At 40.3% G+C, this 24,539-nt stretch overlaps 1 protein-coding gene across 1 annotated transcript in view; it reads right to left on the bottom strand.

Moving 5' to 3' along the window:
• Nucleotides 1-5,259: 5,259 nt before the first annotated feature.
• MCM6 (minichromosome maintenance complex component 6) overlaps nt 5,260-24,539 on the bottom strand; it is a 37,298-nt gene continuing 18,018 nt past the window's right edge. Inside the window, exons 10-17 of the mRNA XM_010367263.1 lie at nt 23,478-23,585; nt 22,314-22,469; nt 18,498-18,626; nt 17,119-17,280; nt 13,783-13,918; nt 11,947-12,102; nt 10,258-10,397; nt 5,260-5,762 (exon numbers count right to left, since the gene is read on the bottom strand). Coding sequence (XP_010365565.1) covers nt 5,646-5,762; nt 10,258-10,397; nt 11,947-12,102; nt 13,783-13,918; nt 17,119-17,280; nt 18,498-18,626; nt 22,314-22,469; nt 23,478-23,585 — 1,104 coding nt within the window. The 3' untranslated portion in view covers nt 5,260-5,645. The remainder of the gene's footprint in view (nt 5,763-10,257; nt 10,398-11,946; nt 12,103-13,782; nt 13,919-17,118; nt 17,281-18,497; nt 18,627-22,313; nt 22,470-23,477; nt 23,586-24,539) is intronic.

Raw genomic sequence — 24,539 nt, 5'->3', positions numbered from 1 at the left:
ACAAAAACCTCAAACTTCCTATACAATTTAAGCAGAGGAACCTGGAAAATGTCTGAAGAAAACAATTATCAAGTTTTTATTTATTTATTTATTTTGGTGACAGCGTCTCACTCTGTTGCCCAGGTGGGAGTGCAGTGGTGCGATCACAGCTCACTACAGCCTTGACTTCCTGGGCTTAAGCGATCCTCCCATCTCAGCATCCTGGGTAGGTGGGACCATAGGTGTGTGCCACCACGACTGGCTAATTTTTTGTACTTTTAGTAGAGATGGAGTTTTGCCATGTCACCCAGGCTGGTCTCGAACTCCTGGGCTCAAGCGATCCTCTTGCCTCAGCCTCCCAAAGTGTTGGGATTACAGGTGTGAGTCACCACACCCAGCCACAAATTATTTAAAAATTTGTTTGCATAATACAACAAAAATAAGTCCTTTGCCCCAAATTTTCCCTCTTTAAACATATGCTGAACACATTTTGTAAGAGATTCGAACAATATGGAAACAACTATGAAAAACTTGCAAATTCCTTCACCCTCCCCCCTCCTCTTCCTAGAATAAGTATCTTCAACAATATGCATCTTTCCAGTTTTCTTTCTCTGCATATCTTAATGGTTATACAGGAGTCAGAATGCCTGGGTTTAAATCTTATCTGACGAAAGTTACTTAACTTTGTGCCTCTATTTTGTCACCTGTAGAATGTGGATAATTCATCATAGGCTGTGGGGATTAAATGGGTCTTTCTTGTAGCATGTATGGAACAGTACTGCTCAGGGATCATTATTATTACATATATACAAATGGAAACATTTGTATAACATTTAAAATATAAAACAATTTAACATATATGGAATCATGTCATGTGTAGTTTTTCAGCCTTCTTTTCTTCACCTGCCAGCTCTTAAGAGCTCTGCCTATATCAGAACTTACAGACCCACCTCTAACAGATGCACAGCTTTCCACAGCAAGAATGTACCATAAATTAACATCTTGCATATTAAACACTTCGGTTGGTTTTAAATTTTTGTGTTGCAAACAATGCTGCAAATGAATATCCTTATATACAAGCTGGGCATGGTCACTCACGCCTGTTTTGCCAGTACTTTTGGAGGCTGAGACTGGAGGATTGCTTGAGCCCAGGAGCTTGAGGCCAGTCTGGGCAACATAGGAAGATCACGTCTCAGAAAAATGGTTTTTGATTGATTGAATGCCAATTGTCTTCCAAGGTAGTCTTCTTCAAATTTAAATTCTACATATAGTTAGATGTGTGCCTGAATCTGTCTGCCTTGCTAATGCCTATTATAAAACTTCACATTTTTCATGCTTTGAAGTAAATATTATGTGCTTGTTTTTCTTTTTCTGATTACTTAAGAGGTGAAGCTCTTCATGTTAATTGGGCATTTTTCTTCCGAGATTTATATTCACATCCTTTCTCCATTTTTATTACTGATATAAAAATTCTTAATGGGACTTTGGATATCACATATTAAAACATGATAGAAAAATTTTCCCATCTTTTAATTTGGTTTATAGTGTCTTTTATTTTTTTTTTGAAATAGATTCCCATGACTTTCCATAGACTGTAGAGGGTGAAGCCTGGGAATCTTTTTTTCCTTTTTTTCTTTTTTTTTTGAGAGTCTCGCTGTGTCTCCCAGGCTGGAGTGCAGTGGCGCGATCTCGGCTCACTGCAAGCTCCGCCTCCCGGGTTCACGCCATTCTCCTGCCTCAGCCTCCCGAGTAGCTGGGACTACAGGTGCCCGCCACCACGCCTGGCTAATTTTTTTGTATGTTTTTAGTAGAGACGGGGTTTCACCATGTTAGCCAGGATGGTCTCGATCTCCTGATCTTGTGATCCACCCGCCTCGGCCTCCCAAAGTGCTGGGATTACAGACGTGAGCCACCGCGCCCGGAGGGAATCTTTGTTGTTGTTGTTGGTGGTGGTGGTGGTGGTGCCACCCAAGCTGGAGTACAGTGGTGTGATCTCAGCTCACTGCAACCTCCACCTCTTGGGTTTAAGCAATTCTCCTGCCCCAACCTCCCGAGTAGCTGGAGTTACAGGCACCCACCACTATGCCTGGCTAATTTTTGTATTTTTAGTAGAGATGGATTTGCTCCATGTTGGCCAGGCTTGTCTTGAACTCCTGACCTCATGTGATCTACCTACCTCGGCCTCCCAAAGTGCCGGGAGCAGGTAGGTAGGTGTGAGCCACCGCGCCCAGCCTTTTTTTTTCTTAAGTGAAAGCAAGCCTATTAAGTGAAAGTAAAGGAATAAAAAATGGTTACTCTGTTGGCAGAGCAGCCTATACTCTTTAAAGATGTATTACCTGGTACCATCTTTTTATAAAAATCCTGTGACAAATCTACTTGAGTATTCGTTCTTGTTTTCAATTATTTGTCATTTGTTTTTTTTTTTTTTTTTTGAGACGGAGTCTTGCTCTGCCACCCAGGCTGGAGTGCAGTGGCCGGCTCTCAGCTCACTGCAAGCTCCGCCTCCCGGGTTCACGCCATTCTCCTGTCTCAGCCTCCCGAGTAGCTGGGACTACAGGCGCCCGCCTCGTCGCCCGGCTAGTTTTTTGTATTTTTTAGTAGAGACGGGGTTTCACCGTATTAGCCAGGATGGTCTCGATCTCCTGACCTCATGATCCGCCCGTCTCGGCCTCCCAAAGTGCTGGGATTACAGGCTTGAGCCACCGCGCCCGGCCCCATTTGTTTTTATTTTAAAAATACATAATAATTGTACATACTTGTGGAGTACATTTTGACAAGGTTTCATACAAGTTGATCCCAGGGAAAGAGATAATTATTGGGAGAAATGTGTTCACACCATTGTTTTAACCTATATTAATCTGTCTTGCTTTCTACTAATAGATTTGTGGCTGCTCAAATTCACATTGCACTGCAAAGCTCAGACATCAAGGCAAGTTGAGTACTCATGGGTATTAGACTGTCCCATGTGGGCCTTAGCCTTAGACAGTATTTTGCTTTTGTGACCTTTAACATACTTTGTGATTTAATGGATCTTCATTACAGGCACAATTCTTAAAATGCCAGTTTCTGACACTAATGACATTATAAAACATTTCCAACAACGTGTTTTCAAAATTTAGATACAAAATGGTAATCCTAAGGAAGAACATTTTTTTTCAGTAACAAATATGCTTCTTTGTATTTGGCAGGATTAAGACTCTTGCACAGTAGGCCCACACAGCTTTGGAGTGGCAGAAAAGAGGGAGGGAGGAGGTTCATGGAAAGCGTGATTGACTTTCTTCAGTTGTTTTTCAAATTCCCTTTTTAAAATTGACACATTTTACGTATTTATGGGGTACATGGGTTATTTTGTGTGCACAGAATGTGTAATGATCAAGTCAGCACATTTCAGGTACCCATCACCTTGAATATTTTTCATTTCTGTGTGCTGGAAACATTTCAAGTTCTCTCTTCCAGTTACTTTGAAATATACAACACATTGTTGCTAACTAGTCACCCCATTATGCTATCAAACATTAGCACTTATATCTGTTATTAAATATCTAACTATATGTGCGTACTCACCTTTTATCTTTAAATCTCTAACGCATCTTGAATTTTAACTTGGGTATGCTGCGTGGCAGGCTAATTTTTAACACTGAATAGGCTACCCTTCCTCTAATATTTGAAATGTCATCTTATCAAACGAAAAACCTCTATGTGCATAGATGTTTCTGGACTTTATACTGTTGCGACTGATTTATCTGTTCACATGCCAGTCGTTACTGATCTTAATTTCTACACTTGTGCAGTACTTTTTGCTTTCAGATAGGGCAAGGCCTCTTCTTTCATCCTTTTCCCCAGAATCGTCTTGACTGTATTTGCACGTTTTCTTTTCCGTGTGTCCTAGAGATACTTCAATTTCAAAACATCTAGGTCTACCTCAATTTTGTCTGTGGGTATCCCACAGTGTAGCTGTACCACAGCTTATGTAATAATTTCCTTATTGATGGGTGTCTGTTGGGATTTGGTTAAAAATGTATTAATAGATCGGTTGACAGTTTATGGCATTCAAATCTTTCCATTCTATAATGTCTATCCACTTATCTTAAATATTTGTCTAATTTTCTTCACAAAGGTCTCATATGTGATCCATTATCCATTAACCACCTCATCTCCCTGACAAGTACCACATGGAGAAACTGAATGTGTGGAAACATAAGGACACATATTCAGATGTGGAAAAAGGGGATATGCAGTAATTATCTCACCTTTTTCTGGAGCCCCCTCTCATTAAGGGCAGGACTGGGAGTGGACGCATTTGCCAAAAATGAATGTATCTTTCCTGGACGTAAAATTTCCTTTAGTAAATAGTCAAATTAAAGTTCAAGTTCCAGTCATATTGTTTCAAGATCTCTGCACCCCATTTTCCTTATGAAGTCAGTGCAGGGAGATGCTCTTCCTAATACAAGTGGGAGAGGGCTTCTTTTTGCTGTCTCCTAAATTTTCACAATGTTCCGCCTGGTGTTTGTGCTATGCTAGTATCCCTATCACTCCCCCAACAGGAAGTCTGAGATCCTGTACCCCAGAGCTTCCTCATCACAGTGTCAAGGGCCCTCCCACCCTCATTAAAAACATGCTTGACAGCTTATACCCTGCATCTGCTATGTAACTTCTCTATCCATTTCCAGGCCCCCTCCAACTCACCCCATCCTTTTCAAGTCAGCAGAAAGTGAAGTTACTATTTATAAGCTCACCATATAGAACATGGAACTACTACATTTCCCTAATTGGCCCTGCAGGTCCCAGATATGCCATCTGTTGTTAAAAGCTGCAACACAGGAACTGCTCCATCTCATGAACATACTGATCATAGCTAAGTCTCAGGAACTGTTAGTATCATAAATGGTAATAACATTTCCTGGAAGACCATAAAATTTGAGGATAGCTTATAATATAGCAAATGACCTACTTCCCCTAAAAAATCAATTTGAAAACAATCCTGAGAAATTACCCTTAGGACACAGAAGTAAAAGAAATTAAAGAGTAATTTTAAAAAGTACAATAAACTTTTAATTTTTATAAACTGAAAAAAAAAAAAATTGGAATTAACCTTGGAGTCATCTCCAAGGCCTCTAGCTTTGATATGAATTCTCTAATGACTCCTTCTCATAGAAACCTAATCCATAATGCCACAGTTCTACCCCTTCACTCCAGATTAAGCAAACAGGGAAAGACTCACATTCAGAAGTAGATGGAAGCAATAATCAGGGTACAGTAGAAGGAAATCCAATGGACAACTTCAGAACAAGTTATTTTATTTTGAAGAATAAAAGCAGTAGCTGGCAATTGAAAAAAAGTTATCTGCTCAATAAGACAGCATATACCTTCAAAGTAGTGGGCCTTTTCTTACACATGAAAACAAAGGTATTGGTTATAGAGACCACACATTATTTGGTTCCAACTTCACTGGGACAGGAAACACACCAAAGTGCTGAAGCCTGTGTTGGTATAAAACCTGTGATGAATGTGACACACAGGACCATCAACTCAATTCTTGTTTCTGAAAACAAATCTTGAAGCATCACTTCCAGAAGCATTTCTGTCCCTAGCAGAGTTCCAGTCAGGCTCCAGGCCACAAGGTGGTGTGCCACAGTTCCTCAGCTCTGTTCAGTTACTTCACTATCTCAATCTTCAAGCAAGTAGTTAGGGTTAACTACCAAGTAGGGATCTTCTTCATAGCTCTCACTTCCCTCTGTGGAGCCTTTCAATCCAGCCTGGGTGAGCTCAATTAGAACATGATCCTGTGAAACACAAATATTTGTCCTCAGGTTTCAAGCAGTATTATACCAATGTCCAGATGTAAGACTTGACCCTTCTTCTGAGTGTTTGCTATCAACATTTTCTTTCATTTCCCAACTAGAAACTCCTAGGAAAAGGACTACACTTTGTTCAAAAATCACTATCAGTGCTCTGCTAAACCCTGTTCCTAGTAGGATGCTGACCTTTTCATACCATAAACACCTTGTGGAAAATTAAGCAATACTTAAATATATTACATCAAATGCTTGTAAATATAACTTAAAAAAAGGAAGCAATGCTTCAATTTTAAGGTTAAACAATTCTGCAAAATCTTCTAATTAACTGGAAGTCTGTTTCATACTTAATATCGTTCAGCAATTTTTAATTACTGACCACTGAACTTTTTCATATACCACCATTTCATAGAGTTAGGAGAAAAATCTATAAAGAAAATTCATCTGAAAAATTTTTCACTCTGAATAAAAAAAAGGTAGAACATGCCATCTGGCTTAAAATCTTGATGACAAGGCTGGGCGTGGTGGCTCAAGCCTGTAATCCCAGCACTTTGGGAGGCCGAGATGGGCGGATCACGAGGTCAGGAGATCGAGACCATCCTGGCTAACAAGGTGAAACCCCGTCTCTACTAAAAAATACAAAAAACTAGCTGGGTGAGGTGGCGGGCGCCTGTAGTCCCAGCTACTGGGGAGGCTGAGGCAGGAGAATGGCGTGAGCCCGGGAGGCGGAGCTTGCAGTGAGCCGAGATCCGGCCACTGCACTCCAGCCTGGGTGACAGAGCGAGACTCCGTCTCAAAAAAAAAATCTTGATGACAGATTTTAAGCCCATGATATAATTATAGGTCAGTCCAAAATGTCCACAAATGAGAAGAGCTCCTAGCCAAGCCCATAGAAAGGAACTCAGCAAATTGTGATTTGATCTTAAGAAGTTTGGCAAAGCTCCACGGTATAAATGCTGATGCCACTAAGGGGGACTGGACACTTTTTTAAAAATTGCCCTTTCAAATCTACTCCTGAAGTTGGACTGGACACTTTCAAGCACTCACTCTATGTGTTAACATACCTTCACAGGAGGCATATCTGATCAGCACAGTATAAGCTCTCTAGTTTTCTGTAGCAAATTAGTTCAGGTGGTAAGCCAAATTTTAAAAGGTAATCCAGGCCAGGCGCAGCAGCTCATGCCTGTAATTCTAGCACTTTGGGAGGCTGAGGCAGATGGATCACCTGAGGTCAGGAGTTTGAGACCAGCCAGGCCTACATGGTGAAACCCCATCTCTACAAAAATTAGCTGGGTGTGGTGGCGGGCGCCTGTAACCCTAGCTACTCTGGAGGCTGAGATAAGAGAGTCACTTGAGACCAGGCACAGTGGCTCAAGCCTGTAACCCCAGCACTTTGGGAGGCCGAGACGGGCGGATCACGAGGTCAGGAGATCGAGACCACCCTGGCTAACATGGTGAAACCCCGTCTCTACTAAAAAATACAAAAAAAAAAAAAAAAAAAAAAAAAAAAACTAGCCAGACGAGGTGGCAGGCGCCTGTAGTCCCATCTACTCGGGAGGCTGAGGCAGGAGAATAGTGTAAACCCGGGAGGCAGAGCTTGCAGTGAGCTGAGATCTGGCCACTGCACTCCAGCCTGGGCGATGGAGCAAGACTCCATTTTAGAAAAAAAAGAGAGTCACTTGAACCCAGAAGGTGGAGGTTGCGGCGAGCTGAGATCATGCTACTGCACTCCAGTCTGGGCAACAGAGCAAGACTTTGTCTCAAACAAATAAATAAGTAAGTAAGTAAGTAATTCAAGTTTAGATCAGTTAGCTTCACAGTGTGTTCCAAAGTCCTGAAGTAGATTCCTTGCCTGAGTCGTTTTACTTTATGCTGATCCCAAGGAGCACATAGACATGTCCTGCCACCAGAAAAGCAACTCTGGACCCTGATCTGAGTAGCTGTTCTTACATCTCCCTACTCCCCAACAATCACACACTGATCTACCTTCACAGTAAGACGGTTTTTCAGAAGACACAACCCCAATACATGACCACTATAATATTTACATAGTGAGCACTGTGAATTGGCACAACAGTTAAATCTCTGCCGCAAAATAGGAAAATTTAATCATTCAACATATATTTGATCCTGCTATGTGCCAGGCACCACTGTAGCTCCTGGGGCAAAGTCTCTACCCTCACAGAGCTTATATTCTATAAGAGAGACAAACTAACCACTTAAATAAAGAATATACTGCTGGGCCATGTTAAACATTATGAAGAAATACAAGGCAGGGTGACAGCAAGAACAGAAGGCTATTATTTTGGCAGGCTAGCAAGAAAGGCTTCTTTGAAGAGGTAACATTTGAGCAGACACTGGAGAGGAGGAGGATGTCTAGGGAAAAAGACAAAGGGTGAGTACAAAGGCCCTCATATCTAGTGTGTCTAGGGAACAATGCCAGTGTCACTGGGGTGGAATGGGCAAGGGGAAGACTGCTGTGAAATGAGGTGAATTCATTGTATATAGTTCTGCAGGCCATGACAAGGAGGCTGAATTTCATTCTTACATGAGAGAAGCACTGGAAGGGAGGGCAGTAAAATAATCTGATTTATATTTTAAAAAGACTTATCTGGGCTGGGCGCGGTAGCTCAAGCCTGTAATCCCAGCACTTTGGGAGGCCGAGAAGGGCGGATCACAAGGTCAGGAGATCGAGACCATCCTGGCTAACATGGTGAAACCCTGTCTCTACTAAAAAATACAAAAAAGCTAGCCGGGCTAGGTGGCGGGCGCCTGTAGTCCCAGCTACTCGGGAGGCTGAGGCAGGAGAATGGCTTGAACCCGGGAGGCGGAGCTTGCAGTGAGCCGAGATTGCGCCACTGCACTCCAGCCTGGGCGACAGAGCGAGACTCCGTCTCAAAAAAAAAAAAAAAAAAAAAAAAAAAAGACTTATCTGGCTGCTGAGCAAGACGCCAGTACAAAAAAAGGACAATTATGAGGCTCCTGCAACAGTCCATGCCTGGTGGCTTGGGTGGGCTGGTGAAGGCAGTAAAAAGAGAACAGAAAACATACACACACTGAAGGTAGGGGTCAGCGGATTTGCTGCTGAAGAGGAGTTGTGAGAGGAGAATGGAATCAAGGAGTCAAAGATAATTTCAAAGCGTTTGGCCTATAGCAACTGAGTAAGAACAAGACTGTTTTTGAACACATTAAGCACGAGATGCCTGTTAAATGCTCTCCGTAGGCAACCAGCTCTACACATCTGGAGTTTACAGGAGTGGTGAGAGCTGGTGACATAAATGTGGAAGTCATCAGTAGATGGGTAAATTCATAAAACCAAATGAGGTCACTTAGGTAATGAATGTAAGCAATCTGCAAGTAAAGTAAGAAGAGAAAGATTCAGGCCAGGCACGGTGGCTCACACCTCTAATCCCAGCAGTTTGGGAGGCCAAGGTGGGTGTATTGCCTGAGGTTAGGAGTTCTAGATCAGCCTGGCCAACATTGCAAAACCCTGTCTCTACTGGAAAAAAAACAAAACAAAAAAAACAAAACCCCACAAAAATTAGCTGGGCATGGTGGCAGTCTCCTGTAATCCTAGCTACTTGGGAGGATGAGACAGGAGAATCACTTGAACCCGGGAGGCAGAGGCTGCTGAGAGCTGTGCCATTGCACTCCAGTCTGTGCAACAAGAGCGAAACTCCGTCTCAAAAAAAAGATAGATTCAGGGAACGAGACTAAGAGAGAATAACCGGTGAGAAAGAAGCCCCAGGAGGATATAGTGACTCAGAACCAAGTTAAGAAGACAGTATTTTTAGGAGTGATCAACTGTGACAAAGCTATGGACAGGCTGAGTACTGCGAATGGCCAGCTGACAGGAGTGGAGAGAAGGCATGCGATGGTCCTGTGAGACAGTGAGGCAAAGAGCTGACCAGGGAAAAGGAATTGCACTGGGCAGTGCTGTCATGAGGTTGATGAGACAATAAGAACCGTCCACTTGAGACTTGTGGTCATCAATTTAAATAAGACTGGGCTCACAATTGTATGCTTTTCTCCAGATAATTTCAGCTGCTCAGAAAAGGATACAAGAAAAAAAAAGTTATATTTAACCTAGTTTGAGGTTTCACCAAATAAGTAAGACAGAAGATTTACTATTGGGTTGGGTAAGGTGGGAACTAAGAATGTGAGGAAAATGAAACATAGGGAGTAGGTGACAGCAGTACGACCAAGGGCAAATAGGAGGGTGGGAAACAAGCTTAAAACACCTAACTAGTAAGACCTCAATCCCACCTTCTGAGACTTCACCTAAATTCTGCTTGTTTCAGCAGAGGAAATAAGTCATTTACCTGCTGTTAATTCTCCCTTATTTTACAACTCATACTTCTGACTATACTCCAATGATTCAAAACAAACAAAGGTCAAAAAAAATTTCACTAGTGAACCTGCAGATACAGGGCATGAACTTCCTCCCTCCCTGATACCAGAACAAGCGCACTTCTGCACCTACATAGTGTGTGAGTCGATGAATAACTTTCTCTATGATTCTTTTTTTATTTATAAGTTCTTCTTCAGAGTCTATCTCTGATTCGATTTCCTTCAAGTACCAGTTAACAAGCTCGCTCCTCTTTAATGCTGACTCGTCCTCTTCTGCAACAAAAAAAAAAACACATTTAAATTAACCTAGCAAATTGTACTGTCAGTCCTTGGTTAAATTTCTGCCACATATACAACAAGATAATGTACAGATTAGATAAACATCAAGCTGTCCGAAAGTACATCTGCTGACATAAAGTCCGCAATGTTCTAGCATAAGCCTGAAATAATAAGTCGTATCACTTGTATTAAAGCATGCCTTCCTTTATCCATAAGGAGAGAAACCTAATAAAATAGATTATAAGAAATACGTTTCTTAAAGCTATTAAGATTTCAAAGTATGAAGGTTTTTTCTTCATCTTCCTATGCTTTACCACCTCTGAGAATGTTTGCCAACAGAAACTAAAAGCATAAATTAGGAATGAAGCAATAGCAAGCAAAAATTCTGAAATATAACAACTTTTCCTCTGTAGAAAGGGTAAGGCTTTATGGAACTGGAGTTTAAGTAAAATTCATGAGTATTCACTCAAAATAAAAAATTACCTGTTTATTTTAGCAAGGTTCATCTTACTAACTGAACTGCCTGCTTCTTTTAACAAGTCCAACGTCTACCAGACTTTTAGAAAGTCCTGGTAGAACTGTCAACACATAGGAAATGTTTGGACCTGGATAACATTAACTATCATAAAACTCAACTTCTGCTATGTTTAAAACTTAGCTGTATGCGGGAGAAAAGAATAATGACATATAACATGAATCAAAAACACCCTGAGTTTCCAAATCATTTTGTGCAAGATGGGAATGAGGACAAAAGCTGAGGTGTCCTAGTGGCCACTTTGTTGCCTTCTCTCCTACTGGTCTCAAGTTCCCAAGGGAACAAGGGCAGAAACGACAATCTCTTGTTCTCTTCTTTCACAGCAGAGCAAATACTGTGATGACAAAATGTTCCAGGAAGCCGGCACAAGCCATCCTTGGGGCTTTTAATCAAGAATTATCTGATGCTTAACTATCAAGTAGAAGTTTAGGTTCAACATCTTGAATTCGTAATTTTTCCTTCCGCTTTGTAGTTAACTATAGGGTGATAAAACTTTGAATAGCATGGTAAAGCAGTTAAGGGTAGGAAGCGTACTAGTGTCCAGATGCCACACTTTACTAATAACTAGATGAGGATTTTACCCCATTTCTAGTCTACATTGGCCTTTTGATAGTACAGATTTCTGGGTTCAATTAATTACTGTTAAAATATACCCTAAGGGTCCAGCTGTTTTAAACAGGACCATTGTAAGGGAATAGTAATTTTGCATTTGTAAAAACATTTGTATGTGCTGCTTCATATGTTATCGGGTCCCAAAATCATTAAAATAGGCTTAGAATGTTAAAAAGAAGGACCTACAAACCTCTGCCTGACAATAAGCTTGTGAAGAAATGTTCAGGCTGGCAGGTATGCTGATACTCCACAAATTTACTTTGCTAAAGTGAGTTTATCTAACAACTTATCCTTTCTTCCAACAGAACAACACGAAGTTTGGCAATCACAAGTGGCCTATGTGAACAGAGCTTACAGAAGTGACCGAGCATGTAAGCAGTACCAGGTAAGCCTCACCTTCTTCCACCTTTCTGAGGTGAAGCACAATAAGGTTAGAGATTCGGCAGTACTCAGAGAAGCCCAGCCTTAAGGAGGCTTTCGGAGCAGACTCTTGATTTATGTCTTCACTGTAGCCGTTGATCCCATTCACAGGAGCAGGACTGTCAGCATGACCTAAGTGAAAAATTGACCACCTGAATCTTATTTTTGTGCCCCTAACATCTCCTTGTCAAGTATTTACAAATATACTACTTATATTTAATACTGATTTTTTCACTTTTAAAAATTATTATTATTTTGTTTGTTTTAGAGACAGGGTCTTGCTATGTTGCCGAGGCTCATCTCGAACTACTGGGTTCAAGTGATCTTCCTGCCTTGGTCTCCCAAAGTGCTGGGATTACAGGCATGGGCCACCACACCCAGCCTTAATACTAATTTTAAAACAAGCATACATTCCCACATGATCTCCTGCCAAGAAATAAAAATGAAAAATGAAATAAACTGGCTAGGTGCAGTGGCTCACGCCTGTAATGCCAGCACTTTGTGAGGCCAAGGCGGGCAGATCACCTGAGGTCAGGAGTTCGAGACCAGCCTGGCCAACATGGTGAAATCCTGTCTATACTAAAAATACAAAAATTCGCTGGGCGTGGTGGTGGGTGCCTGTAATCCCAGCTACTCAGAAGGCTGAGGCAGGAGAACAGATTGAACACGGGAAGCAAAGGTTGCAGTGAGATGAGACTGCACCATTGTACTCCAGCCTGGGCAACAAAAGCAAAACTCCATCTCAAAAAAAAAAAAAACAAAACAAAACAAAAAAACAAACAAAAAAAAAACAACCAAGCATACAGTTATAGAGAGTATATAATAACTTTCAAATAAATTAGAAGCAAATGTATAAACTCTACTAGTAAAGACAAAAACTAACTTGGGAGGAATGTGAGGGATCAGATATAAAGATTTCACAATCTGAAAGTCCACTTGCAGTATTATATACAAAATAAAAAATTCTACCAGCACGGGCAATATGGCGAGATCCTGTCTCTACAAAAAATTTTCAAAAAATTAGCCAGAAGTGGTGGCATGGGCATATAGTCCCAGCTATTAGAGAGGCTGAGGGAGAAGGACTGCTTGAGCCCAGGAAGTTAAGGCTGCAGTGCCACGAGTGTGCCAAGGCATTCCAGCCTGGGTGACAGAATGAGACTCCATCTCAAAATAAATAGAATTTCTAGTATTTTTCTGTTCTAATGTGATTTAAACAATGTTTTTAATTCAGAAGCAAAACAACAATACAAATTAGGGTAAAACCCAGGGGATTTATGTCTATTATCACCATTTTGGTGCCTTTTATTTTAGTCTCTCAAATATATATATATATATATTTTGAGACAGAGTCTCGCTCTGTCACCCAGGCTGGAGTGCAGTGGCGCGTCTCAGCTCACTGCAACCTCCGCCTCCTGGGTTCAAGAGATTCTCCTGCCTCAGCCTCCCAAGTAGCTGGGACTACAGGCAGCCTCTACCACGCACAGCTAATTTTTGTATTTTTAGTAGAGACGGGGTTTCACCATATTGGCCAGGGTGTTCTCAAACTCCTGACCCTGTGATCCGCCTGCCTTAGCCTCCCAAAGTGCTGGGATTATAGGTGAGAGCCACTGCACTGGCCAAGTATATATATATATATATCAACTATTTAATTTCATTTTAACTTATAAACAGTTAATAGAATTCAGTATCTGCTTTTTCCTTTTTGCTACCATAGACTTCATTAACCATCAGCAGGTGTACTTCTACCACATGACATCTCAGAAAATGTTTTGGTCCCTAACTCCAAAACAGTCATATGAACAAGTATCTCACCATTGATGCCACCAGCACCCTCATCTACCTCCATCTGGATCTCTTCCTCTTGATCTAGATTGACATCAGGTGTTTCCACACGGATGATTGATTTATTCAGTAACCGGAAAGCTTCCTTCACATGTTTAGGTTGGACCTAAACCAATAATGATGAAGTAATTCAGTTACTTTTCTTGATATACCAAACAGATTTTCTCCCAATGAAATCACAGTAGTATGTATTTTGGTTTTCTCACAAACACACACACTCTCAGTGTTGCTTTGCTTTTCTCACAAACACCCTCTCTCATTCTCTCTCTTACATACACAGAGACAGCACTAAAAATTCACCAGAATGGCTAAAAGGACTGACAATATCAAGTGTTGACAAGAAGGTAGAACAACTCTCATTCACAGCAGGTGAAAACAGAAATTGACACAACTGTTTGGCAGAAAAACATGCATTAACCTGTGACCCAACAATTCCACTCCTAAGTATGTACTTGTAGAAATACAAACATATATACATATCATATGAACCCAAAAACACATACATCCCATAAGAACTAGGCCAGGCATGGTGGCTCACGTCTATAATCCCAGCACTATGGGAGGCAGAGGCAGGCAGATCACCTGAGGTTGGGAGTTAGAGAACAAGCCTGACCAACATGAAGAAACCCAATCTCTACTTAAAAATACAAAAAATTAGCTGGGCATGGTGGCGCATGCCTGTAATCCCAGCTACTTGGGAGGCTGAGACAGAAGAATCACTTGAACCCGGGAGGCAGAGGTTGCACTGAGACGAGATTGCGTCACTGCACTTCAGCCTGGGTGACAGAGCGAGACTCCATCTCAAAAACAAAACAAAAAAACAACCAGCAATGAAACCGGACAGAAAATGAAATGGAAAAAAAGGCTACTTCCAGTACCAACAAAAATGATAAAATATCAAGAAATAAATTCAGTAAGAAATGTCGAAAAACATATGAAGAAGTTTAAAACACTACTGAGTGAAACAAAAGACTTAAGTGGAAAGGTGTCTGTGGTATTTGTGGTAATCAGAACTGTTCACAAATGTTTGCTCTTCTCATTCTGGGCACCTGGTAGGAAGGCATTTCCCTATCCACTTGAACTTAGGGGCGGCCATGTTAATTTCTCTGGCGAATGAAATGTGAGTATGTGCCATTTCTGGATAGAAGGTGGAGAAAGCACGTGGCTCACCACCTTCTCTTCCCTGCTTTCTGTCATCAAAAAAGCATATACCAAGTTCAAGCCTTTATATCAGCCTGAATCTCTGAGTAACTTGACAAGGTGAGTCCCCTGATGACCTAATGGATGTGTAGCAAAGCAAAAAAATTGTTTTATGCAACTGAGATTTTATAGTAGTACAACCTAACCTATTCTAAGTGCTATCCTATTGAATAGGAAAAATCATAAAGATGTTTTCAATTCTTCAAGTTAATATAAATTGAATGTTACACTGATAAAAAATACCAGGTTTTTCTTTAAAACAGAGCAAGCTGATTTCTAAGTTCCCAACAGCTGAAAGAGAACAACACGCTAGAACTAGCCCTACCTTTAAACTACAAAGCCCCATAGATTAAAACATCATGGTACTAATGTAAGAGGAGCTGATAAGACTCAACGAAACAGAACAGAAAGTACAAAAGGAAATCCTAACACACACAAGAATATATAATTAAGGCATGCCGAACCAGTGTCAAAAAGATGGATTGTTCAATAAATGGTGATGGAACAACTAGAAAACTAGCTAGGAAAATAATGGGAGAATTTTTTATAATCTTAGAGTGAGAAAGGCCTTTCTAACAAAATAATTTAACGGATAAAGATTATGAACATATAAAGAGACAGAAATAGCTCTTAAATATATGCAAAGATACTAAATTTCATTCAGAAAATGTTTGTGTGTATAATTTATGTGCATATATTTTAATATCATGTGAATTTGCTATCTATTTAAAGACTAATTTTTAAAAATAGAACAAAATAAAAATAAATTAGAGACTGCCCTAAGACACATATCAGTTTCATGAAACTCATTTCAGGACCTATCACAATGAAAAAAAAAAAAGTACAAAATGTTAGCATGTTTTTAGAATGACCTTGTCCCAGGGTATCTGGCCTATCCAAATTCTGCACACCCTTCAGTAACTGGGTTTAAATGTCGGCCCCTCCGAGTCCTCTTCCTCCTAAAGTAATTCATCTCATCTGCTTGTGATGCTCTATTATATTCTCCCTCTCATTGGTTTTTTTTTTTCTTTCCAACCTTTATTTTAGGTTCAGGGGTACACACACAGGTTTGTTACATAGGTAAACTGTGTGTCATGGGGATTTGGTATAGAGATTATTTGATCACCCACTCTCTCTCATTTTTTACATACTTAATTAAATACATGTCTCCTTCCCACCAGATTAGCAGCAATGGAAGGTAGGGGCTCTCATTCATTATTTGTCCCCTACAGGTGTTCCCTAAATATTAGGTGAATCAAAGAATATTAAATAACTTAGTGCGAAAGTACTTCGTCAACAGTAAAGTACAATATCAAAGAATTTGAAAATTTAGGGGAAAAACGTCAAAAAATTAACCTGTGGGATAAAAGTAGTGATTGAAGTCAGAACAGTGGTTACTTCAGGGGAAGAGGGCTAAGACTGAAAAGAGGCAGGGGGAACTTTCTGAACTTATGGAAATGTTTTGGATCTTGAGCTGGGTATTCATAAGGATGTATGTGAAACAACTCATCATTCTGTAAAAAAAAAAAAAAAGCCAAACCCCCTTTCCAAAGAAAACCTTCCGTCAAACCTATTAATAAAACTAGGAAAACGCAGGGCTGCTTTGGTTGAAGCGAAGATGGGACGCTTGATTGCCCTTTCGTACTACTCCCCTTTTACCCCATTAATACCCACTGACCTATCCTCGTGGAACGCAGGGCTCAAAGAACAATCTAAAAATCAAACATTATACAAATGCAACCTAAGGAGGAGAGTTCCTCTGAGGCCAGGGGCTACATTATCTTATCTGTATTGCCAGCGCAGAGGCCTACTAATACCTTGTGGGGTCTAAGTACATTTTTCCTGAATGAAAGGTATTAAATGGTAACTTATGTCTTTATGCACTCTATAACCTATGACGTGATCATCTCCGTCTAACAACTACACTCAAATGCTTAACAAGCTTTTAATAGGGAAGAATTCCATGGTCTTGTGAGCACTCGACAGTTACATAAAAATATATTTGCAGCGAATTCTAGTACGTCCCATACCAAAGATTAAAAACATGCCTACAAGGCAGCAAATCTGTTTATCTCTGCTCTCATCATATCAAAGTGACTCTGATACCTCATCACAGCAGTGCATCCGAGCCATAGCTTCAGAGAGACGAATCATGCTCTCAAGCTGTCGCACTGTAATCCTCCATGAAGACTTGGTCACTCCAGAACCATCTCTCTGGCGGAGATGTTTATATTGTTCCACAATGAAGTCCTCTGACTCTTTGGAAATCTGTTTCAGATCATCACTCAAGTTAGAGAAACATTTCTATTTGATGAGTGCTACGGTAAATGTGAGTTTAAGAGCCTTCCAGGTGGAAACATTTAGGGAACTGAGAGGGTTGACACTTGGAGAAGCCAGTGACAATAAATTACTATTGTAATGTCTTTCAAAAGAGATTAATAATAAGTAGGCTTGTGAATTCCACGTTACTAATTTTATGAACATGAAAAAAAGCTTAGTATTTAAGCAAATGACCATTTCTAAAAGCTGCTTAACAAGTTGAAGCAATGGAACAAGATGTAATGTCTTTCACACCTCAGGATGTCAATGCTCATTAAACAAATTAATGCTCAGTATTTGAGGCTCAATTAACTCATGCTGTCTTTGGGGGAAAAAAAAGCTGTTTCAATAAACTTTATATCTAAAGGATACTCAGCTTTTCAGAGCAAAGAATTCAGCATATTAAGGAAGCATGCCAAGGTTACACAGGGATCAGTATATCAGTATGCAGTCATGGAGAACAGATGCTCTTTTTTACACAAGAATCACCCATAACCCTTAAATGATTAAATTTCTTCTGGGACAGTGACAGCCAACCACAATCTCATGAATAATCAAGTGAAGATGATAAATGATCAATACCTAGTAACACCTTCCAGAAGTCAAGCTGGCCAACAGTGTAAAAATCTCAACCAGAATGAAATTTTTTTTTTTCCTTTTCATACCCTATTTTGGGAAAATGCCAAGCATTTGGGGGTTTATGTCCAGGTAGGAATCCTGGGTCCATGATGGAGTCAGACCAATACAATACATCAATCACTGTGAAACAGTAATTCGTATTTATCATAATGGCCTAGAGGAATCCAATGTTTCCCTCAAAGAAAAATTCAACTATTGATTTAGGCACATAAACAATTTTAAGGTTCTTAGTAATGTTTGAAATAAAAGAATGTTCTAGACTATCCAGTTATCCAAAACTCTTCCGCTATAAAAATCTTATTACCACCAAACGAATAATGGAATTATTCAGAATTTTTTTTAAAGTTCCCTTTCTCAGCCTTCTCTGAAAAAACAAATTGCTGTTCCAGGAAAAAGAAAAAAAAAAGTTGTAAAATTTAGGAACTAAGGTAGATGACAGGTTCAGTTAATTTCCATATAATACACTTATTTAAATTCCACTTCAATATACCCATTATACCTTATCCCAGTACAAAAGGGTAGGTTACCTTGGGTTTAAACTGTCTTGCAAAGAGAAGATATCTTCTGATATCATCGAGGGAATAGACTCGATCAATTGATTCCTCAATTCTTGAATGCAAATCTACTATGCGCCTGGCAATGGCATAATCTGTAACCTAATTCAAAACAAGAAAATCACTTTGATAGTCACAGCAATATCTTCTCCAGACTATCCCAGGCAATAAGAAATGATTTATAGCCAAAAACAAGCTCTAATATGCCACTTACAGAAGTATTAATGGGTACCAAGTTTCTGATGAAAGTTTGGGAACAGATGGATTTAAAATCAAACTTTTAAATGTATACCATTGCCCCACTCTAAAACTATACCTGAAGGAATGGCTTTAAAAACAGTAGGGTAAAGCGCAGTGGCTCACACTTGTAATCCCAACACCTTGGGAGATTGATGTGAGAGGACAGCTTGAGGCCAAGAGTTTGAGACCAGTGTGGGAAACAGAGTGAGACCCTCCCTGTCTCTACAAAAAATAAAAAACAAAAAAATTAGCTGGGCATGGTAGTGCACATGTGTAATCCCAGCTACTCAGGTGGCTGAGGCAGGAGGATCACTTGAGCCCAGGAGGCTGAAGGTGCAGTGAAGCCATGATTGCATCACTGCACTCCGGCCTGGGCAACAGAGCAAGCCTTGTCTCAAAAACAAAACAACAAAAATAGCAAAACTAACATTTATAGGGCCCTCAGTGTATGAGACACTGTTGTCTTAAGCAGGTCTTAGAAAAATTAACTTATGCAATCCTCACAAAAACCTTATTAGGTAAATGATATTATCCCCATTTTATACATGGGCAAATTGAGGCCTAGAAGGTTAAGTAATTTATCCAAGGTCACAGTTAAGTAGTGGAGCCAGTATTTGAATAGTCTAGCTTCAGAGACTGTGCTCTTAGCCACTAAATTTTGAAGATATTCATCCCAGAGTATTGAAAAAAAAAAAAAAAAAAAGACCCCACAATATGCAACTTGGTCTGAAATGGTTCAGGGAAAAAGTGTGCAGATATATAGAGACAGTAAGTAATAAAGCAAACAGGGTAATGTTAATATGTGAATCAGGTAAAGGTTATATGGGTGTTCTATGCACTTTTCCATTTCTTGCAACTTTTCTATAAGTTTGAAATCATTTCTAATTAAAAAGTGGTTTGCGCGGAATAGTGGCTCATGCCTGTAATCCTAGTACTTTGAGAGGCCAAGGCTGGTGGACAGCTTGAGCTCAGGAGTTCAAGACCAGACCGGGCAACATGGCAAAACTCTGTCTCTACAAAAAATACAAAACTTAGCTAGGCATGGTGGCCTGCACCTGCAGCTGCTCAGGAGGCTTAGGTGGGAGGGTGGCTTGAGCCCAGGAGGCAGAGGTTGCAGTGAACTGAGATCACGCCACTGCACTCTGGCCTGGGCAACAGAGCCAGATCCTGTCTCAAAATAAATAACTACGGCTGGGCGCAGTGGCTCACACCTGTAATCTCAGTACTTTGGGAGGCCGAGGCAGGGGGATCACCTGAGGTCAGAAGTTCGAGACCAGCCTGGCCAACATAGTGAAACCCCGTCTCTACTAAAAATACAAAAATTAGCCAGGCATGGTGGCGCACACCTGTGATCCCAGCTACTCAGGAGGCTGAGGCAGGAGAATTACTTGAACCTGAGAGGTGGAGGCTGTAGTGGGCTGAGACTGCAACACTGCACTCCAGACTGGGTAACAGAGTGAGACTCCATCTCAAAAAAAAGAAAGAAAGAAAAGAAAAGAAAGAGAGAGAGAGAAAGAAAGGAAGGAAGGAAGGAAGGGAAAAGAAAAGAAAAGAAAGGAAGAAAGAAAAGAAAAGAAAAAAAAGGCTTTTTGGCCAGGTATGGTGGCACATGCCTATAATCCCAACACTTTGAGAAGCTGAGGTGGGCGGATTGGTTGAGCTCAGGAGTTAGAGGCCAGCCTGGGGAACATGGCAAAATCCTGTTTCTACAAAAAATTCAAAAGCTAGCCAGGCACAATGGTGCACACGTGTAGTCCCAGCTACTCGGGAGGCTGAGATGGGAGGACTGCATTAGCCCAGGAGGTTGAGGTTGCAGTGAGCCATGATTGCACCACTGCAGGAAAGAGTAGGACCCTGTTTCAAAAACAAAACAAGCCAGGCGTGGTGGCTCACGCCTGTAATCCCAGCTACCCGGGAGGCTGAGGCAGAAGAATCACTTGAACCCAGGAGGTGGAGGTTGCAGTGAGCCAAGATCATGCCACTGCACTCCAGCCTGGGCAACAGAGCAAGACTCTGTCACAAAACAAAACAAAACTAAACAAAACAGTTTTTAAAAAATCTCGAATGTTTTAAAGGTTTATAACTTGATCTGCTACTAAAGCTACTTTAATGAATCATGTATGAAAATCAGACAACTCAATTATCTGGTGATTAAATATGTCTCTGTATTGTGAAGGGAAAAAAACTGAACCAAACCAAACCAAACCAGGTGTGATGGTGCAGGCCTATAATCTTAGTTACTCAGGAGGCTGAGGTGGTAAGGTAGTTTGAGGCCAAGAGTTCAAGACCAACACGGGTCTTGAACTTGTTGCTGTTGCTACAAAAAGATGAAAAAATTAACCAGGCGTGGTAGTATACACCTGTAGTCTCAGCTACTTGGGAGGCCGAGACAGGAAGATCACTGGAACCCAGGAGATTGAGGTTGCAATGAGCTAGGGTTGTGGCACTGCCTGGGTGACAGAGTAAGACTTTGTCTTTAAAAAACAAATAAATAAAAATCCAAGCCCTCCAAACACAAAATGGAAGGTTGCTTTTATTTAGATAATATTTAAAGTTCCACTGTAATAAAGAGTTGTGTATTGTACCCAATAAAATGTAGAACCTCCATGCTCAGTGATTTAAAAAGTACGGCCTAAAATATTAGTTCCTACAAACTGTCATTTTATAGTTCTGTGGGTATCTGAGGTGCATTGTTAAATATTTAAGTACAAATAACTCTAATAATTAAACTAACGTATCAGAATCCAAGTAAATCTACATTTTTTCACTCAATCTTAAAAGTAAGAAAAAAAGGTAAAATATATTCAGCAACTTGATAGGAAAAAATACGAAGATAAATGACTCATGATTTAACAAAAAAGAAGAAAAGAAATTTCTTTGGCATCCCAGTTTTTTTCAAGGTGACTGAAAAATAAAATCAACAAAACAAAAAATCAACAAAACAAAAAATCATATAAAAATCTTAAGAGTTTGGTTGGGGCCCAGCACAGTGGCTCACACCTATAATCCCAACACTTTGGGAGGCTGAGGTAGGTGTGGATCACTGGAGGCCAGGAGTTCAAGACCAGCCTGACCAACATGGTGAGACCCTGTCTGTACTAAAAATATAAAAATTAGCCAGGCGTGGTGTTACATGCCTGTAATCCCAGCTACTTGGGAGGCTGAGACTCAAGAATCACTTGAACCTGGAAGGTGGAGGTTGCAGTAGGCCAAGACTGCGCCACTGCACTCCAGCCCAGTCTCCAGTGAGAGGCTGTTTAAAAAAAAAAAAAAAAAGTGTGGTTGGAAGTTAACTGTAACTTGTTTCCTTTTGAGAAATAGTAACAAAACCTGAACACTTAATACTCTTTAACACAATTAAGTGGAAGCGGCAATTCAAATGACTTTATTTTGAGTTGCTTACTAAACCCTTTGCCCGATCCTGTGCCACCCTGAGGGAAATCAAAGGCTGGGGCACACACATGCACCAGCTGTTGAGCAGTGTATCTTCCAGCCTTGTCTCACTCGATTACTCAAACTGGAAATAAAAAAGGAAGCTCATGGGGTTACCTCATTACATTCATCCACAAGGATAAAGAAGAGATCGAATCGGGACATGATGGGAGCTGACAAATTTATATTCTGTTTCAATGATTTTGATCTGTCATAGTGTCCACTGATTGGGTTTGCTGCTGCCAAAATGGACGTCCGGGCGTTCAGAGTAGCCTGACCACAAAATAAAGAATCTTAACAGGTTTAAATAGACATCAGCCAATAAATATGTAACAAAATGTTCAATCTCACCCATAATTAACTAAACGCAAACCAAAATAATGATATCCTTTTTCACATCAACAGGAACTCCTATGTGATTTTGGTGGTGTGATGTGCACACCGTTGAAGATATCAATTTGTCAGAAATTTCTTTTATAGCCAAATATAAGAGGATGCTGTGTTCAAGGATGCTTACTACAATTTTGTCATACAAAACACTAAAAATGAACCAAATGTCACTCAACAGGAGTCTAAAGAATCAAGCTGTGGTTATATACAATTGAATATGGGAAAGTAATAAAAAACCAAAGTATATCTAATATGTTCTGGTAAAAGATTGCCAAAATAAAACTGTGAAGTTAAACCAGCAGGAATGAAACTGTCGGTATTATGCTTATTTATGTACAAAATATTCCTAAAAGGGGCACAAACTCAATAGATCCCTATTTTTCTTCCTCCTGAAATTCCTTTTTATCCATTAGATACTACTAAGCATCTACTGTTGCTGGGAGTTGCAGGGAAAGAGTTGTCTTTTCAATTTACAATTCTGTACTGCTTAAAATCTACTTGAATCTGTAGCTTTTAAAGTTTAGATTCTCCCTAGTATTGGTTATACTATCATACTTATTTTCATTTAAATTATCTGTTAATATAAATAATTATATACATATATATAATCCATCTGTTGATCTTTGGTTATTTTTGTTATAATTGGAGCATGCTTCGTCAAAGAAAATGAAGCTTTGTTCATGGACATTTTCCTCTACTATCACAGCAATACATTTACACAATACTCTAAACAACATTTATAGTTTGAATACATAATTCTCAGGGCTGTATTTTCCATTTTAATGAACAGCATTAAAGTTGAAGTAATGAATTTTACCCAGGTGAACTTCTCTAGTACTACATTAATCAACAAGGCTATGGACAATGCAGTAGAACAGTAGATACACATACCTTCACTCCTGCTTTAGTGATAGATATGGTCTGCTGTTCCATAGCTTCATGAATAGCAACTTGATCCCGCACGTCCATCTTATCAAATTCATCAATACAACACACACCCTGTAACCAAACAAATCAAGCCTAAGAAGCTGTCTTTCAAGCTGGATGCATGGCTCACACCTGTAATCCCAGCACTTTGGGAGGCCGAGGCAGGAAGAATGCTTAATTAAGGCCAGGTATTTGAGGTTACGGTGAGCTATGATTGCCACCGTACTCCCAAGTTGGGTGACAGAGTGAGACCCTGTCTCTTAAAAAACCACAATGGCCAGGTGTGGTGGCTCACGCCTGTAATCCCAGCACTTTGGAAGGCTGAGGTGGGCGGATCATGAGGTCAGGAGTTCGAGACCAGCCTGGCCAACATGGTGAAACCCCGTCTTTACTGAAAATACAAAAATTAGTCAGGTGTGGTGGCGTACACCTGTAATCCCAGCTACTCGGGAGGCTGAGGCAGGTGGAATTGCTTGAACCCATGAGGCAGAGGTTGCAGTAAGCCAAGATTGCACCACTGCACTCCAGCCTGGGCAACAGAGCGAGACTTCATCTTGAAAAAACAACAACAGTCTTTCAGATGGAAAATTACAAGTAAACTCACTAAGTCTGCTACTGCAGGGACTCTTCTATTCTCCTAACTAGTAGAAGACAGGTAAGTGAAGATTCTTAACTCCCTTTTCTAAGGAAGATAATTCAACAGATCCTAAAGCTACAAAGAATCATACAATTGACTTAAAACTAAGAGCATAACTAAAAATATACACTTCCTGTACTTTCACTCAACATCAAAACCTTTTGTCAACTCCAGGATTGATTTTATACCTACAACTTGTACACATCTACTGATCTAAACTAGTCACAGCAAACACACATGCTCAGGACATGCTGATCAATTATCACAATTTTAAATTCTAGATAAAGAAAACTATGAATTATTTACTAAAGAATGCTGGGGTTTTTTGTTTTGTGTTTTTTTAGACAGTCTCGCTCTGTCGCCCAGGCTGGAGTACAGTGGTGCAATCT

The sequence above is a fragment of the Rhinopithecus roxellana genome, chromosome 14, assembly GCF_007565055.1.
Source record: "Rhinopithecus roxellana isolate Shanxi Qingling chromosome 14, ASM756505v1, whole genome shotgun sequence".
NCBI classification, from domain to species: Eukaryota; Metazoa; Chordata; class Mammalia; order Primates; family Cercopithecidae; genus Rhinopithecus; species Rhinopithecus roxellana.
This window is presented reverse-complemented; position numbering and strand designations above follow the sequence as displayed.